The 15461-nt window shown below is 39.2% G+C and overlaps 1 protein-coding gene across 1 annotated transcript; it reads left to right on the forward strand.

Moving 5' to 3' along the window:
• The first annotated feature begins 1749 nt into the window (after positions 1-1749).
• Positions 1750-14016, forward strand: FXN (frataxin). The gene is made up of 5 exons (XM_071424924.1): positions 1750-1914; positions 3339-3421; positions 4765-4885; positions 8217-8314; positions 10995-14016. The coding sequence occupies exons 1-5, from the start codon at positions 1768-1770 to the stop codon at positions 11146-11148; spliced, it is 603 nt and encodes a 200-aa protein (XP_071281025.1). The 5' UTR covers positions 1750-1767; the 3' UTR covers positions 11149-14016.
• The last annotated feature ends 1445 nt before the right edge of the window (positions 14017-15461 follow it).

The raw sequence follows: 15461 nt of genomic DNA on the forward strand, positions 1-15461 counted from the left end.
TATAAATAAGCACCATCTTTAAATAGATTAAATACTACATAAAAGAATAGGCATTCTTCCTTTCTTCTAGCTGTTTCCCCCCTCTTTGTTACCAAGGTATGAAAAATCAGTTGTTTGCTTTACCAATGATATCTGTGGTCTGATACAAGTTATTTGTTCCTACAAGCCTTATCTCAGTCTGTAAACTATTATTCCTGCAGAAACATAAGTAGCTTCTCCCAGCAGGGCTAAGAATGGGTTGTTCTTCAAGGAACTAAAGAGTATCTTAAATCTGCTTGGTGTATTAAAACCTCCCCCACAAAATACAACAAAAACACAAACTGAGAAGAACATTGGTAACAAAGAAACACACAGGAGTCTGTTGAAAACAGACAAGAAGCTGGCTGAGTCAGGTAACAGTTTGATACAAACAGCTTTTAGGTAAAACAGCCTTCATAATTTCAGTTGAAATTTGCGCAAGGGGCTTGTTTGAGCTTTTTTGCCTTGTGTAGAGTAAAATAATTTTGGCTTATAGAAAAATATTATAAAATTACAGATCTTGGTGAAAAACTTGATAACTAATTCCCTAATGTGGTGGAAGATCACAGAATCAATAGAATAGTTTGGATTGGAAGGGACCTTTCAGGGTCACCTAGTCCAACCCCTCTGCCATGAGCAGGGACATCTTCAGCTCGATCAGGTGGCTCAGAGCAACTAGCTGCTTACTTTAATTAAGAGTCTTTGAAATATAAAAATGCATCACACAGTAACCAGCGGTAGGCTTCTGAAGCTTTTGGTCCTATCCAGTGGAAGGCTCTGAAGTGAAAGTTGTCAGTGTTCCCACAGAAACTGTGCAGATTTTTAAAGAAACCTTTTTATAGAAATTATTTCTTACCTCTCATCTATTTGGCAAACCTAGTTTATTTCTTTCAGTTTAAGTAACAATACGACACGTCTGGCTGAGACTCCACATCTTCACATACTGTTGATAGTATGGCATCATCAGCATTTATGTAACTTAGCGGAAAATGTCAGGTGTGATAAATTATGTGCTTTATTTTCCCTTCAGTGGCTCAGCGAGACATTTCACCTGCAGGATGTGGATCAGAATACTTCCTGTCACAGAAAATAGTCCTCTAACGGGTCCCTGAGTGAATGCTTGGTGCGTAGTGTGGGTTTTAATTGCTATTTTTCCCCAGGCGCCAGCTCCTTGTAAATCTCCTCAGCGCGGCCGCTCTGCGTGAGCAGATGCCAGCAGACACTGGCCCAGAGCGCTCACTGTCTGCTCTGAGAGCAGCGGCGAGCTGAAGGCGCTCAGCGGGGGCAGGCCGCTCCTTGTCTCTGTGACACGTCGGGGTCCACATCTCGCCGAGGGGAGCCTGAGCAGCACACCGGGGCCGGCACCCGTTTCCTAGGGACAGCCGTGCCAGGCCGTGCTAGAGACGAGGGAAAGACACCGGGATAAGGCTGGCGGGGAAACCACCGCCGCCGCCTCGAAAGCCTCGCCGGGCGGACAGACCGTGCTCGGCTCCGATACACCTGTGCTGTCTCGGTAGCAAAGCACTTGGATTTGATTTATCCTGGCGCTGCTGAGGCTGGAGGCAGCAGTGGCTGGGAGGAAGGGAAAACCCGCACACTCTGCCTCTGCTCGGCTCTGCCGCACGGCCGAACGAGCCCTGAGGGCCCGGGCCTGGCCCCGCCGCTCCCCTCGCGCCGCCGCGGGGAGGCGGTGGCGGACGCCGGTCCGGCCCGGCCCCGCCCCGCCCCTTCCGCAGCGGCCCGGGCGCTATGTGGCGGGCGGGGGCGGCGGGCGCCGTGCGCGCCGCGGGACGGGCGGCGGCGGCGGCAGCGGCGGCGGCGGCCGGGGCGCGGCAGCGCGGCGGCACCGGGGACGCCCCGAGGGCGGGCACAGCCGCCGCCGGCAGTGGCCGCACGGTGAGCGAGGGGCGGGCGGACGGTGGGGGCGAGGCGCGGCCTGCGCGGCGGCGGGCGGAGCGGCCGTGGCCGAGCCCCGGCTGGGGCGGGCAGGGAGGGAAGGGTGACAGGCGGGGATTCGCCAGGCGGCCGCCGGCTCCGGGCGGGTCTGTGTCAGCCCGCGGTAGCCAGGCCGGCGCCGCCGCCCAGCCTCTTCGCAGGCCGGCCGGTAGCGGGGCGCGTCTTCTCCTGCCCACTCTCCCGCCTGCCTTCTACTTTCTTGTTCTCTCCGTGCCTCGGGAGTTGGCGCACACCGGAGCTGGTGCATTCGTCTGCTGCCCCTCTCCAGGCGCAGAAGGCGGTGCTGGCTGCCCTCAGCCGGCTGTGGTACGCGGAGGCAGGGCCGGCTGTGTGCCGGCACCGCTGTTGGCAACCTCCAGTCACAAACCGAATATAGGAGCACAGTGAAGGAATTAATGCCTCTCAGCCTGGACAGAGCTTGAACGTGCTCGAGGTCTTGTAGGTTTTGATTCTGAACGTGTATAAAATGCTGTAGGGTAAGGGGTGCAGTCAAGAATATAAGCAGTGAGTGTGGTGTATTTTGTCGGCCTGTATCTTTGTGTCGCCCTTCTATCTTTTCTGCCTGTGTCGTGGTTTTGCACTAACAGGCAGCTCATTGCTAATACATGCAGATCGGCCGTGCTTGAAGAGAGGCTGACATAGCTCCTTTGCAAATGTCACTTGCTTTTCAAGTCCGTCTGAAGTTTTCAGAACCTTGCATGAGTACACAGAAAGTAATCATGAGTGCTGTTCTACCATTAAACCGAATGGTCAGCGCCAGTTAGGAAGAAAATGCAAATCATGCCATCTTCCTTTCCCGCTGGATAGGATAAGTACTTCTGCTACTGTGTCTGGCGTGGGGATACAGCTTTTCCATAATTTGGAAATCTGGAATCTGAAGTGGTTTTGACTCTTTGGAGGAGTCAAAGGAGGATCCACGGTTTTTGCTTGTTTCAGCTTAATACGTTCCTGACTTCCAGCAGAGGGACACATGTTGGTAGTGAAGCATTTGAGTAGTGGATACTTAGGAAAATCTGAGCCTAAGCTATTTAATAGACCGAAGTTGCTCAGTAATTCTGTGGCAGAGCAATAGAAAAGTTAGAATAGTTCTCTTTTCCTAGTTCGTTCTTCTATAATGAGAGGGTGTGGGGCTTTATTCCATTAGCTTGCATAATGAAGACAGGGATAATTCTAGATTGCTTCAATTATCTGAAGACTAAAGCTGCATAATTCCTTCCATATTAGCCCTGCAATATAGAATATGAACATTTTACTTGGGATGGAAAGGACTTAAAGGAGCTGTTTAATTTATATGATAAATACATAGTTCGTAATTCATTACATTTTAACTTTAATTCCATTTTGTTTCTGCTTACTTTAAACAGCAATTACAATATTATTCAGATGTGAAGAGCAGGACTGCTTGGTTCATGAATTTGAGAAATGCAGGAACTCTGAGTGACACAAGGTAAAAATACATTTTGAGATATTCATATGAAAATATTGGTTATGTATTTTAGAATAACTTACATACATACTAATACTACCAAACTAATGTAATGTTGACATGATGTAAAGGACAACTACAGTTTCAGCTAAAAGCATTTTGTGTGTATTTACGAAGTCACTTAAAAAATACACAAATTACAAAATTGTGTACCTAAACACAGGTGTCTGGCACCATTTCACATGTGCCAGAGGATGAGAAATTTCTGCTTGTTCTGAGAGAACGTGACACAGCGTCTGTTGGAGACTTCTCCCTTCTGATGCAGAAATTGGAGACACAGTAAAAGATTATGCAGATGTCTGAAATGGCTCTTGCCTTTAAGTGCCTGAAGTGGACCTTGAACCTGTTCATGAATCCTGCCCAATCCAAAGGCTTTCTGTTCCCCATGCCCCAAAGCATTTCATGGTGTCCTTCACATAAGTGACATAGAGCATATTTCGGTAACTGGATAAGAAACTTTTCTAAAAGTTTCTATTACCAACTGATATATATTATATATTCAGCCCATAGTAGCTGTTCCATTGCCTTAAGCATTAGCAAAAATTGCGATTATTTTCCTGAACTGTTTGCTGGCAGGGAGACCCCTTTACACACTCAGCTGAAAGCTGACACTGATAGAGGTGGAACAGCTTACGTGATTTTAATTACATTTGTTTAATGAAACTGTTCTACTCTTGATTCCACTAAAGACTAAAAGAGAATTGGTCTCACAGGTGCTTTAAGCCTTACGTAATGGCCACAAGGGTGCTTTGAGACTCTCTGGAGTAGTCTGTAATTCATAAGTGTCAGTTCATAAGCACAGTTTAAATAACATCTAATTACCAGGTTGCATGGGTAATTCCAGTTGAGGAGGCAAATGCTATGCATAAACATGACATGTGATACTGATATTTCTAAACTGTGTATAGCTACAGCAAGTTTTGTAGAGTCAAATGACATATTTCTAAATGGGAGATGCTTTTGTCTCTATTTGTAGAGTTCAAAACTTACACAAAGTCCTATTATGAAAATTCCTTACTTTGAAATCTGATGCTGTTTACTAAATGGGGTTAGTATATCTAAGGAAGTAAGTAGCTTTTCCTCAGTTAAGAGATCTCTAATACCAACTAATTTCAAAATTTCACCTCCATTGATAAGGTGGATTGTCAGTTACATCACCTTAAGAAAAATGACTACTTGTTTTATAAGATCATTTCATGGTTACAGTTTCATCCAAAGTTGTGGTCTTGGTATGATTTTATTGTAGGGAAAATGCTGTCTTCCATGCTTTTCCTCCTAATTGTGGACTTCTATGTCATTTGTAGCTCATTAGATGAGACAACCTATGAGAAACTGGCTGAAGAAACACTGGACTCCTTAGCAGATTTCTTTGAGGACCTGGCAGATAAACCTTTTACCCCAGAAGATTATGATGTCTCTCTAGGGGTATGTTTTAAACATTATATTACCACTGTAATTATTGTAGGGGTTTTTTTTTCCTATTATTTGAAGGAGAATTTTAAATTAGTCACCTTAATGCTGACACTGAAAATACAATGAATTTTTACACATTTATTGTATACTGACCAGGGCAACAACTCTGGTGAGAAGTAACACATACCATTGTGTGATTTAGGGATTCAAAATTTTTCATGTTTAGAGAAAGACATAATATAGAATAATAAATGAGCACAGTGGAGATGGAAACTGTTTTCTTATTTTACATTGATCTATAAATTTTCCTAAACAGGCACAGTCAGTTCCCTTCTGGTGAGCTACATGGCACAGTACATCACATGTAACTGTTAGAGCAGTTCTTTGGTTGCCCTGAATACAGACAAGCAGCATTTGTATTGACCAGGTAGTGTATGTTTGTCCTGGCTTTAATGATGACAGCCTGTGGTGGAGAGAAGCAACAGGAGGGAGGGTGCAGTGTTTGGATAGGTTGTTGCAGAAGTGAGACCAGAGCCTACATGGGGAAGAGGCTACTGTCACAGGAGACGTTGCATGGCTGGAGCCTTCAGTAGTCAGTTACTCAAATACAGGAGTGACAGACTCAGAACAAAATGTCTGTGTTATTTGTATAGGGAATTTATTAGTTTTTATATAAATTCAGTTCCTGAAGTGATCTATGTGTTACAGCCCTCAACATGACTTGGAGAAGAGTGCCGTTTCTCCCTACAGTACTGTCTGCTACACAGGTTTTTCAATACTGCAGTTTTTTGAGGTCACATAATTATTGCTCCCTCTTCATGTCTTAACCACAACGAGATTGCTTTGTACTGGCACTGTCAGTTAAGTTTTTGTGCTCCAGAATGGTGAATCAGATGGTCTAGGTTTCACTGTGCAAAATACAAAACCAAAACAAAAGTCTGTAGTTTTTGGACTTCCTTGTGTAGCTTTGTCATCATAATTTTCATTCTGTATTTCTGATAGCTAGGATATAAAATAACATATTGCCCGTAGCTTTCTGTTTAGCAAATACTACTTGTTGCTGTAATTAAGTATATAGATAATGTTACAGCTAATTGCTTTTCTGGTAAAAAGCATTTTAAAACATTACTCTTCAGTATATTTTAGGAGATCAATATACCTATTAGCCTGATGTAACTATCCTAGGACAAAAATAAGCAATAGTTGAAATTTACCTTTTTAGTATTCCTAAACACTTCAGTATGCTAAGCTGATAAGTCATGTCATAATTTTTTTCTCCATCTATTGTATGGTGGATTATGTTTGACATTGACTTGTGAAGCTCAAGAGCTAATACTTTTACATCCTTATTTTTGCCAGTGGTCCTTTACTATGTAGACAGGATGATGACAATTAATAATATGCTGTCATTTCTGTTGAAAGGAGAAGGTTAAATAGCCCAGATTTTAATTCTAAACAAAGAGGGTCAGTGCTGCAAGAAACCACAAGGTGGCAAATGTGATAAAGGTCTGCTGTGCCTTTTGTAACTGTGAGTGCTTTGAGCAATTTATATCTTCGTGTTCAGGAAAAAAAAGAATCTCTTTAGAAGAATATTTTTGTTACCAGGAAGTAGAAAACATTCATCCAGTAGTACAAAACACATACAGCAGTATTTCTTAAAATATGGTAAAAGTATCTTGCAATTTAATTTCTTAAAAAAATTCAAGTAATATTTTCTAGTATTTGAGAAGTACTGTAAAATACATGAGAAAATGTTTCAACACATCAGTAGAGGTAAACCTCTATTTACCTTGCAAGGATAGAGGAACAATACTTTCTAACAGCTGACACAGGGTATAAATAATAGTATAATTTTTTGTTAACTCTTTGAAAACCTATTTACTTATAGTGTGTCTGTAGAAACATGTAGCATGCTGAATAGTTAGTATGGCATTACAAACCTCATAGAAGAATGCTATATACAGAACCTGTATATCATTATGCAGGCCTAATCCTCCATCCTGTTGTTATTCTGCTGTATCTCTACAATTCTAAGACCATGGGATATGGAAAACTTGAAGTTCTGACAATCAGAGGAAGTAGCTTGTTCTTGCCCTTCTGTGCACTGTACTAATGTCCAATAGAAATAACTGTCAGGACAAACCTGATGGGATTTGTAACCAGAAGACACTTTTATTTTTATTGCTTCTATCACAGATATATATATTCTGTGCCTTAAGCACAGAAACAGCAGGGAAACTAAAGTAAAAAATCAGATCCTGAGAGTATTATTTTAAGCCCAGTGCTACTTGAGATAGTTCCTCTGAGTTACTTTGTAAGGGAAGGAAGCTTTGAGTTGCTACTTGTGCTCAGTATGTTGGCAGGCAGTAGATGCTCATGCCTGAAAGTATTTTTCCCCATAGTGAGTGTTATACACAAATAGCCCAGGCAATGATATGTACCTCTAGTAGTATCTTCTGACTAAAGCATGAAAGGAATGATACCCTTAAAGAAGCTTTGTTGTGCCATAGGGCTTGAAGTATTTGAGATACTGTGAACTAAATAAATTATAATCTCAATCGTCACATTGGATTCTGTAGAAATATTTCCCTTTTTAATTAGTATCATTCAGATCACCTTTAGATCAACTCCAGTCCAAATATTGTTGTTTTTTCACTCTTAAAATCAGAACAGAAAATATTTTTGTCAGTTACTAGAAACATGAATTATGTTGTCAGTAAGAAATATGAGCAAGAAAGAGAAAATAAATGTTCACCAGGATAATGGTCTAAAGGTGGCATAACCACAGCAAAACCAGACTCATGGAAAACCAGAATCTTGGGATTTAGACCTGGAAGATTTTTTCAGGAATGAATCAGAATTATCAAGAAAAATGTGTTTGTTCCCTGTTAAACTGTTACCATTACTGAAGAAAAGTAAGGTAGAATTGCATGGCTCAGAAATCTAGCAATGACACATAAAGCTTCTTGGCTTTGAACCACACCAGTTCTGCATTGTTCATTAATATAAAAAAGTTGTTATTGGACGATGTTTTAATCATTGCAAAATGAATTGCAATGGTCTGGTCTTTTCAGGATGCCAGGTCCAAGCTCAAGAATATTATTTAAGTAGTAACGTTGTGAATGGTACAAACACACGAAAATCAAACTCTGACCAGAAGGTCTAAAGTCTAGATCAGACTCAAAGATATGCTTGGTTAAATGATCATTCTCCTTAGCAATTATTGTTTGGGAAGATGGTTGAGAATCTGATACAGGTATGTAAGTTTCTGCCAGTGCAGGTGAAGTAATTGTTGTCAAAGTAACGGGATACAAATTTTTTATTTCTTTCTTTGTCTTTTAAGAGTGGAGTACTAACAATTAAATTGGGTGGAGACATGGGAACATACGTAATCAATAAGCAAACACCAAACCGGCAGATTTGGCTGTCCTCACCCACTAGGTAAGTTAGTTACATAATATCTGCAGACTGGGTGGAAATGTATTTCCTCTTATTTATAGCATGGCATGATCATGTAATATCCTTTTCATAAATAACCCTTCTACTAGGTATAGTCTCAAAATGTGATATAATCTAAATATTCAATAATGGTTTGGTATAGGGTTTCGGTCACACTGCAGTATTACTGGCATACCTAAATTAATTGTTACAGGAAATGTGTAACAAAGAATTTTCATACGCTGTTTCAGCCCAAAACCACTGCCTACAGGAATATAGCTTACTCATAGGAAATATAACCAGCAATGATTAAAAAGAAACAAACAAAGCTTCTGTTGGAAAAAGAGTGATGATGATGTCATCATCTAAACCTCTCTTTCTTTGTGTTTTAAACAGGGTGGCTCCTTCCCTTTTAAGCTTGTGGGATTTCCTGCTTTATATGTTTATGTATGCCACACTGGTTGTTTTTGTCCAGCCTCTGCATTTCACAGGAGACTTAGTTAGCTGCTTCCTCTGCCTTTCCTAATGATGTGTTTTGATCCATTTCAGGTTTTATGCTTGGTTTCAGCAAGAAGGCCAGCCATATAAGTGGGAAAATGCTGTAGCTGTCCCTTCTCAAAATCTGTATTCTTGCCACGATCCCTTGAAAAGAACCAAGGGAGCTGATAAGTGTTAATGGTGAAGGAACAAGCTTATAAGATTTTTGTGACACACGGGCTTCATCTCTTTATAAAAACCAAAATTCAGATAATTCCTGTCTGTTTAGCTCCAGGCGAGCTAAGACATATGTGCTACAGAATACGGAGTTTGAGGAAAAAAAGTTAAATTTTTCCTTTTTATACTCCCTTAACTGGTATTAGATAAACAGTGGTATTTCCTGGAACATGATGCTATGTGTTCACTTATTTCCTAACCTCTGAAAGGCAACTCCAGCAGATACTGTATGATCTGAACTGTCATCTCCTTAACTGTAGTATGCTGGGAATTGAAAAAAGGAAATGTTGCTGCCAGTAATTGCTTGCATTGAATGTTTTGGAGCATTTTTACACTAAATGTTGACCTTTAGTCTTATATTCCTGGGGAGACTAATTTGTCAAGTTGTGAGACATTTTTCTTGGAATTTTATTTTGCCATCGAGTATCTGTACACCTGAGTGAAAACTTTACTTAGTTGACAGTTACAAAAAAGGGGCATGAGATAATGTGTGCAACCTGCCAGCAGTGTGATTGCAGTAATTTAATGTAGCTCCTGACTGAAAAGACTTTTCAGCCTTACAGAATGTTAGCAATAGCTTAATGTGATATTATAATTCTTTTCTCTTATGGTTGAAATATATATGCAGACTTTCCATGAGAAATACATTTAGTCTATTATTAACTTGGTATGCATTTTTGCTTAAACTGTTAATTTGAAAGTCACATTTGTACAGTCTTTTGGAGATTCATAGAACTATGAAGGTGTTTCATGTACTAACCTTATCACTGATATTTACTGCATAACATTTAAAACCAGTTCAGATAATATACATATTTCTCTGTCATTGATTAAATGACAAATCTTAACCTGATTTTTATGTGACAGGATGACAGAATCCTATTCCATCGTTCTCTGGGTGCAGGAAAGTATAAACATAAGCCTGTGCTGCAGAGGTGAAGTGAGAAATACTTAGTAAAATAACTGGAGCACATAACCCTGATTAAAACAGTTACTACTTCTGATGCAGACAGTGAAAGTGACTTGGATTTATGCTTGCCTTTGTAACTTCTCATACATTGAGCAGTGGTTGGAAAGTTCTTCATTTGACTATTGTGAGTAACTCGGGATAGTCAAGGTTCAGATCAGTGCTTATGCTTGTAGAGAGAGAACTTGCAGATTGTTCTTATGTATGTACAGGTTAGTCTGTTTTTTAGCACACTTGACATGTTGACTGAGTTCCAAGTTATTTGTCCTACAAAATCAAGGGTTTCTCCATTTATCCCAGATAATAATTTCATTCCTTTCTGTTTTCTTTGCTTATCTAATGTTACCAGTAGTGAGTACCTTTGAGTCATTCTCTCACTTGACATTTGGAAAACAGGGCGGATAGCAAGGTCTGGAGTAGAACCCAGGTGTTCAAGTTTCTTTCTTGATACTTAATGTAAGCCTGGAAAAACTAATTCAATTACAATATAATAGCAGAGACAAAAATAGCATTTTAGCATGCCAATATATTTGCTTTCAGGGGCTAAATTATTTTGTTGCATCTAAAAGGAAATTATTTGTGCTTTGCTGTGCTTAGAATATTTGCAAGAACTAATCAGTGGCATTAATTCAGCATTATACAAATATCTGTAGTGATATTTGTGTGCAAGAAAATTATATCTGTGAGGGAAGATTGGGATAAAGGAAAGAATTGTGGGGAAATCAGTGCCAAAAGCAGGAAGGGAAAGTGCTTGTCTCCCCTTGGAGTGACTGATGTATCTTGTCACCTTTCAGATATATCTATTTGATGGCTTAGTAGTTCCTGACATATCAGGCCTTTTCTGCTCCACTTCCTCAGACTGCCCACCAGCCGTTCCCCATGCTCTCTGTTCCTTTTCCTGGGCACTCTGTCGCATACATTATGCATACAGGCTTCCAGCAGGTCTCCTGAAATAATGTGTACTTACACAGTGTGTGATGTTCTGTTGTGTTTTTTTTCTAGTGGGCCCAAGCGCTATGACTGGACTGGACGGAATTGGGTGTATTCTCATGACAGAGTATCTCTTCATGAACTACTATCAAAAGAGTTTTCAACAGCTTTAAAAACTAAATTGGATTTGTCCTGCTTAATATATTCTGGGAAAGAAGATACTTGATTGTATTCTACCTCATGGAAGTTTAAAGACTTTAACCTCAAGCCAAGCTCTTTCTTAGGCTGAAGTACCTGAGCTTAATTCTGTTGTTTTTCTTGGCATCAATATATTGTGCAACAAAAATGAAAATAACATTTTTTTTCCTCTAGTGCTCAGTCTTTGGATTTCTGTGGGCTTTTTGAATCCGTGCAGTACACATGGTTGAGGTTGCCCATCCTGTCACTTCATTTCTTGCTTTCTTCCTTCAGAAGTCATGAATTTTTAGTTTCTAAAGACTTGTTTGCATGTAAGGACTGACTGCCTGGTGACTTCTGACCAGCACACAAACACTGAACTTTCCTTGGTGAAATATTCACCCAAAACAAGAAATGCCTGTCAGTTACATTGACATAAATTGTGGTACTGTGAACATATTGCCTAAAAATTTGGCAATTGTAATACATCATAGTCACATTTAATATGTCATAGTGCACATAATGACAGTTTTTTTCTTAGTTTTGCAGAACTTGCTATTCTCCAAATTCTAAATTGTAGTGTATTTCACCTCAGGATTTTTTTTTTTGAGCTAAGCTTTAAATTACTTAGACATTTTTTGTGGTTCTGAGCATGATATGCAACTGGAAAAGCTAGTATGTGAAGTTTAAGCTGTATAGCAATACCTCTGCAAACATTTAATTCTGTTACTGTGCATTTCTCTTTCTCTACCTTTTTGTTCTTCAAAGAGTGAAAATACTTTTTTTTTGAGCTAAGCAAAATTAAGTTGATGAAAATTTGCAGTAATTTTATTCTACTGCATTTCTTCAATAGTTTTAGATTATCTTCTTATCACCATGATGCAGCAAGTCTCCCCCTGGTACTGTGCTGATGGAGAAATTTCTTAGAATCAAGTATTGTTCTTAGGCTGATGAAGCTGTCTTCATTAGGCTATTAAATATGTGAAGGAAATAAACTATATACTCCAGATCTTCCAACAACAACATTTAAAGAAATAATGAACAGCAATACTTCAGCAATTGCACTGTTGTAATATTACAGCTTGCAGATTTTAACTGTCTGTAAAATGGAAGGACCAAAATATTGACTAATGCATGAGGGAAAAATTATACCATGCTCTTGCAGATTGTATGAAAGGATGTTCAGTGCACAGTATATTTCTTTTTGGTTTCTCTGATGCTGTGGTTAGTTTAGCATGATTCTCTAGCTAGCTTGACAGGTAAGGATTGATTTTGTCATTGAAAAACAATAACTGTAAAGTGTTCTTGCCCAGTATTTGCATTTAGAGTATAAGCATTGTTACCTGCTATTTCTCACTACTAAACAGAGAAATGTTTCAATGGAAGTAGCTCTTGGTTAATGGTTCATGCTCTGTGCATGTTTTACAATCAATATAAATTTCAGTACTACTGGATGAGGTAATTACAATGACTCCCAGACCTCATAAGAGTAAAGCATGTTTTTTCAAAAAAGTACAGGGAGGTAAAAATAGAATATGTTTTTGCTGTTCTGAATTTAGAACACTGAAGATAATTTATAGCATATGGAAATATGTATTTTTATGTAGTTACTTTTATAATATTTAACTCAGTCTCCTATAATTTCAGATAGTCATTTAAACAAATTTGTGTAGAAGTTAATGACTTGATACTTGAGTCAAGGATACCTGGTTATTCCTTTGCCTGACCATGTGAAATTATTTTTTCCAATTGACTTCTCCAAAAATTTTCTTAAGTATTTGCATGCAATACTACCACTAATATGCATCTGATTCATATTTGGAAGTTAATTTTCCATCGCCTTACATCTGGTAGAAATGTTTATACTGAAATAAAATTGCATGTGAAATTCTTAATGCATTATGTAAAGGTGTGATTCGAGAGTTTGATGATAAGGGTGAAGGCCACAGACTTGCATACTTTTGAATTCTTTCTGTTTTGTAAAACACATACTGGAAAGATTCTGTGCAAGTGTGGCCAGTTGACGTGAATTTTGTAAGAGCAGTTCAGCTTTCACAGTTTACATGCCTTGCCCTTTATCTGTAATGCTACTGCTATTTGCAAACAATTTCCTGGTTTAGGTATCTGAGTAACAAATGCATTTAATCTTAGCTGAAGATAAATAGTGTCAGCAAGTTAGAATGAGTTTTATCTCGATGTACAAAATGAATCATAGGACATGACTCATTTTTTGCTTTAATACTTGCATCCAGTTGTAAGCAGGGGGCAAGGACTCTCTGAGCCATCACACTTGTACAATGGAGGCACAGAACAAGCTCTAATCCTAATGTCAGACTGCTTATTGCTCCAAGACAAGTAACACTTCTGTACTGTTTTTACTTCCATAACTTACAGAATAGAAAGACTGTTGAATAGTTCCCCACATGACATCATGTCAATAGTTTCTTGCTTCACCTCTCCCAAAAGAAATAGCTGAAGGACAATCATTAAATACAGACTATGCACAGACAGTATTAATAAGAACCACTGTGTTATGGTCATTACTTTTTTCCACAATGCAGTGCTCCACTGTTGGTGAGGAGAACATGCAGGATATTTTGGAATGATGAGTTGCCATTTCATAGCTTTTCTGGCTGTCTAAGCTCAGCACATAAATTGGGGTGTGTTGGGCTTTTTTTAGTTACACCAGAATTTTCATCAACTGCTAATCTGACCTAAGTTCTTGTCTGGTGTTTGCTTGTTTGCTTTTCCACTTGTGGGTAATTTGTAAGAAAACATTACTTCTTCTTTGTAGGATTGTTCTATGTGATAGAATCATTACATCTTATTTCCTTAATATTTGGCAACTTCAATAAATGGGATAAAGGCCTGTCTTGAAGAGGAGGTACTGGAATAAAAGAAAGGGGGTTTACAGGAAGGCTTGTGTTTGATTATTTTTAGCTTCTGGTTAGTGGTTGAACTCCGCGATTGTGCTAACCAGCTCTGTAATATGTGGAAGTCCTGGGAAGGAAGGCAGAGGCTTGCCAGAAAACTTGGAAGAACATTCAAAATAGTAAAGGAAGCATGGGAGAGGCAGAAGCAAAGTCTATCAGGAAGAAATTAGCTTTGCCCAACAGCAGATGTCGTTGGCAGGGCAAGGAGAGATATGCGGCAAACTGCTTCATGTCGCCTTTTAGGGAATGGTGTTTTAAATTTATTTCACACCACTATATATAATTGTAACGAATCAAACATGTTCCAATCCATTTTGCTATTGAGATTTTCTTTTTTAATTCCTGTATAAAGATAAGAAAAAATTGTGTGGAGTTACATCCATCTCTCTCCCAAATTGTCTTTTATGTAAATTGTACTGCTGGCAGTGGTAGAACAAAGACAGTATTCATGCTTTTTACTGAGGGAGGTGACCAGTGGAGGTTGCTTTGCTGCTGATAGGATAAACAGAGCCATGAACAATTAAAGTGTTCTAAACAGTTCTTAACTGCAAACTTTTTTTTTGAAATTCAGGTTAAGGAAAGACAGACAAGTTTAGATTAGAAAACAATGTTTTTAAAATAAGGCATATAATGTTGCTGCCCTCTTCAGTTTGCTGAATTGATTTTTAAATTGTTTGTGTTGTGGTAATTATGCAAAGTGATCAGTAACACAGTGAAAAAGTTTTCAAGCATTGTTACTTTCCAGATGAAGGCTCTTCTGCTAGCCATCAATGTTCTCTACTGTTGTACTAAAAGAAATCAGTTACATATTTAATGTGTCCATAGTCTTACTCCTCTAAACAACATTTTAGGAGCATTAACCAGACATCCTAAGGCCACTGTTACAAAAGATTTTGAGAACTAACAGATGAAGTTTTAAAACATTCATTAAGGAAAAAGGCACCCACCACAGTGTAAACCAATAAATCTGACACATACCTGGAATAAAACTAAATTTCCATTTCTTGTGCCTTGATTCTGCCTAAAAGCAATATTGCATTACGTGCTGATCATAGAATTAGTCTGTAGGTGACTGAAAACACCAAGTTTATAAATTAGCCCTGATGTAGTCTTTTTTTTTTCCTCTGATTTTTGCTGTTGAGGCTTTTAGACTGAAATAGGTACTTGAAGGCTAGTGTATGCACTTGCATGTTAATTATTAACAATAGCCAGAAGCAGGCCTTTCCATACAATATCTGAATGCAGTTTCATATTTGCTCTAATAAAACAGGTTCTTTCAGGGCCTCCTTCCAAAGTCCAGCCCCTTCACGAAGAATACTGTTTGCCTTCCTTATCTTACTTTCTGTATGAGATACAGTGCATGAACTATTCCTATTGAGGAAGAGAATTGTCTGAGTTAGAAATGCAGTGGGAATCTAGTATATTTCTC

Source organism: Agelaius tricolor, unplaced genomic scaffold, assembly GCF_023055355.1.
Source record: "Agelaius tricolor isolate 1412-34295 unplaced genomic scaffold, bAgeTri1.0.p SCAF_4, whole genome shotgun sequence".
In the NCBI taxonomy this organism is placed as follows: domain Eukaryota; kingdom Metazoa; phylum Chordata; class Aves; order Passeriformes; family Icteridae; genus Agelaius; species Agelaius tricolor.

Bases quoted from the DNA above. Each gene is read 5' to 3' on its own strand.
- FXN (XM_071424924.1), top strand. From the start codon at position 1,768: ATGTGGCGGGCGGGGGCGGCGGGCGCCGTGCGCGCCGCGGGACGGGCG. The intron at 1,915-3,338 runs GTGAGCGAGGGG...TACTTTAAACAG, and splicing joins CCGCCGGCAGTGGCCGCACG to CAATTACAATATTATTCAGA. The intron at 4,886-8,216 runs GTATGTTTTAAA...TTGTCTTTTAAG, and splicing joins ATTATGATGTCTCTCTAGGG to AGTGGAGTACTAACAATTAA.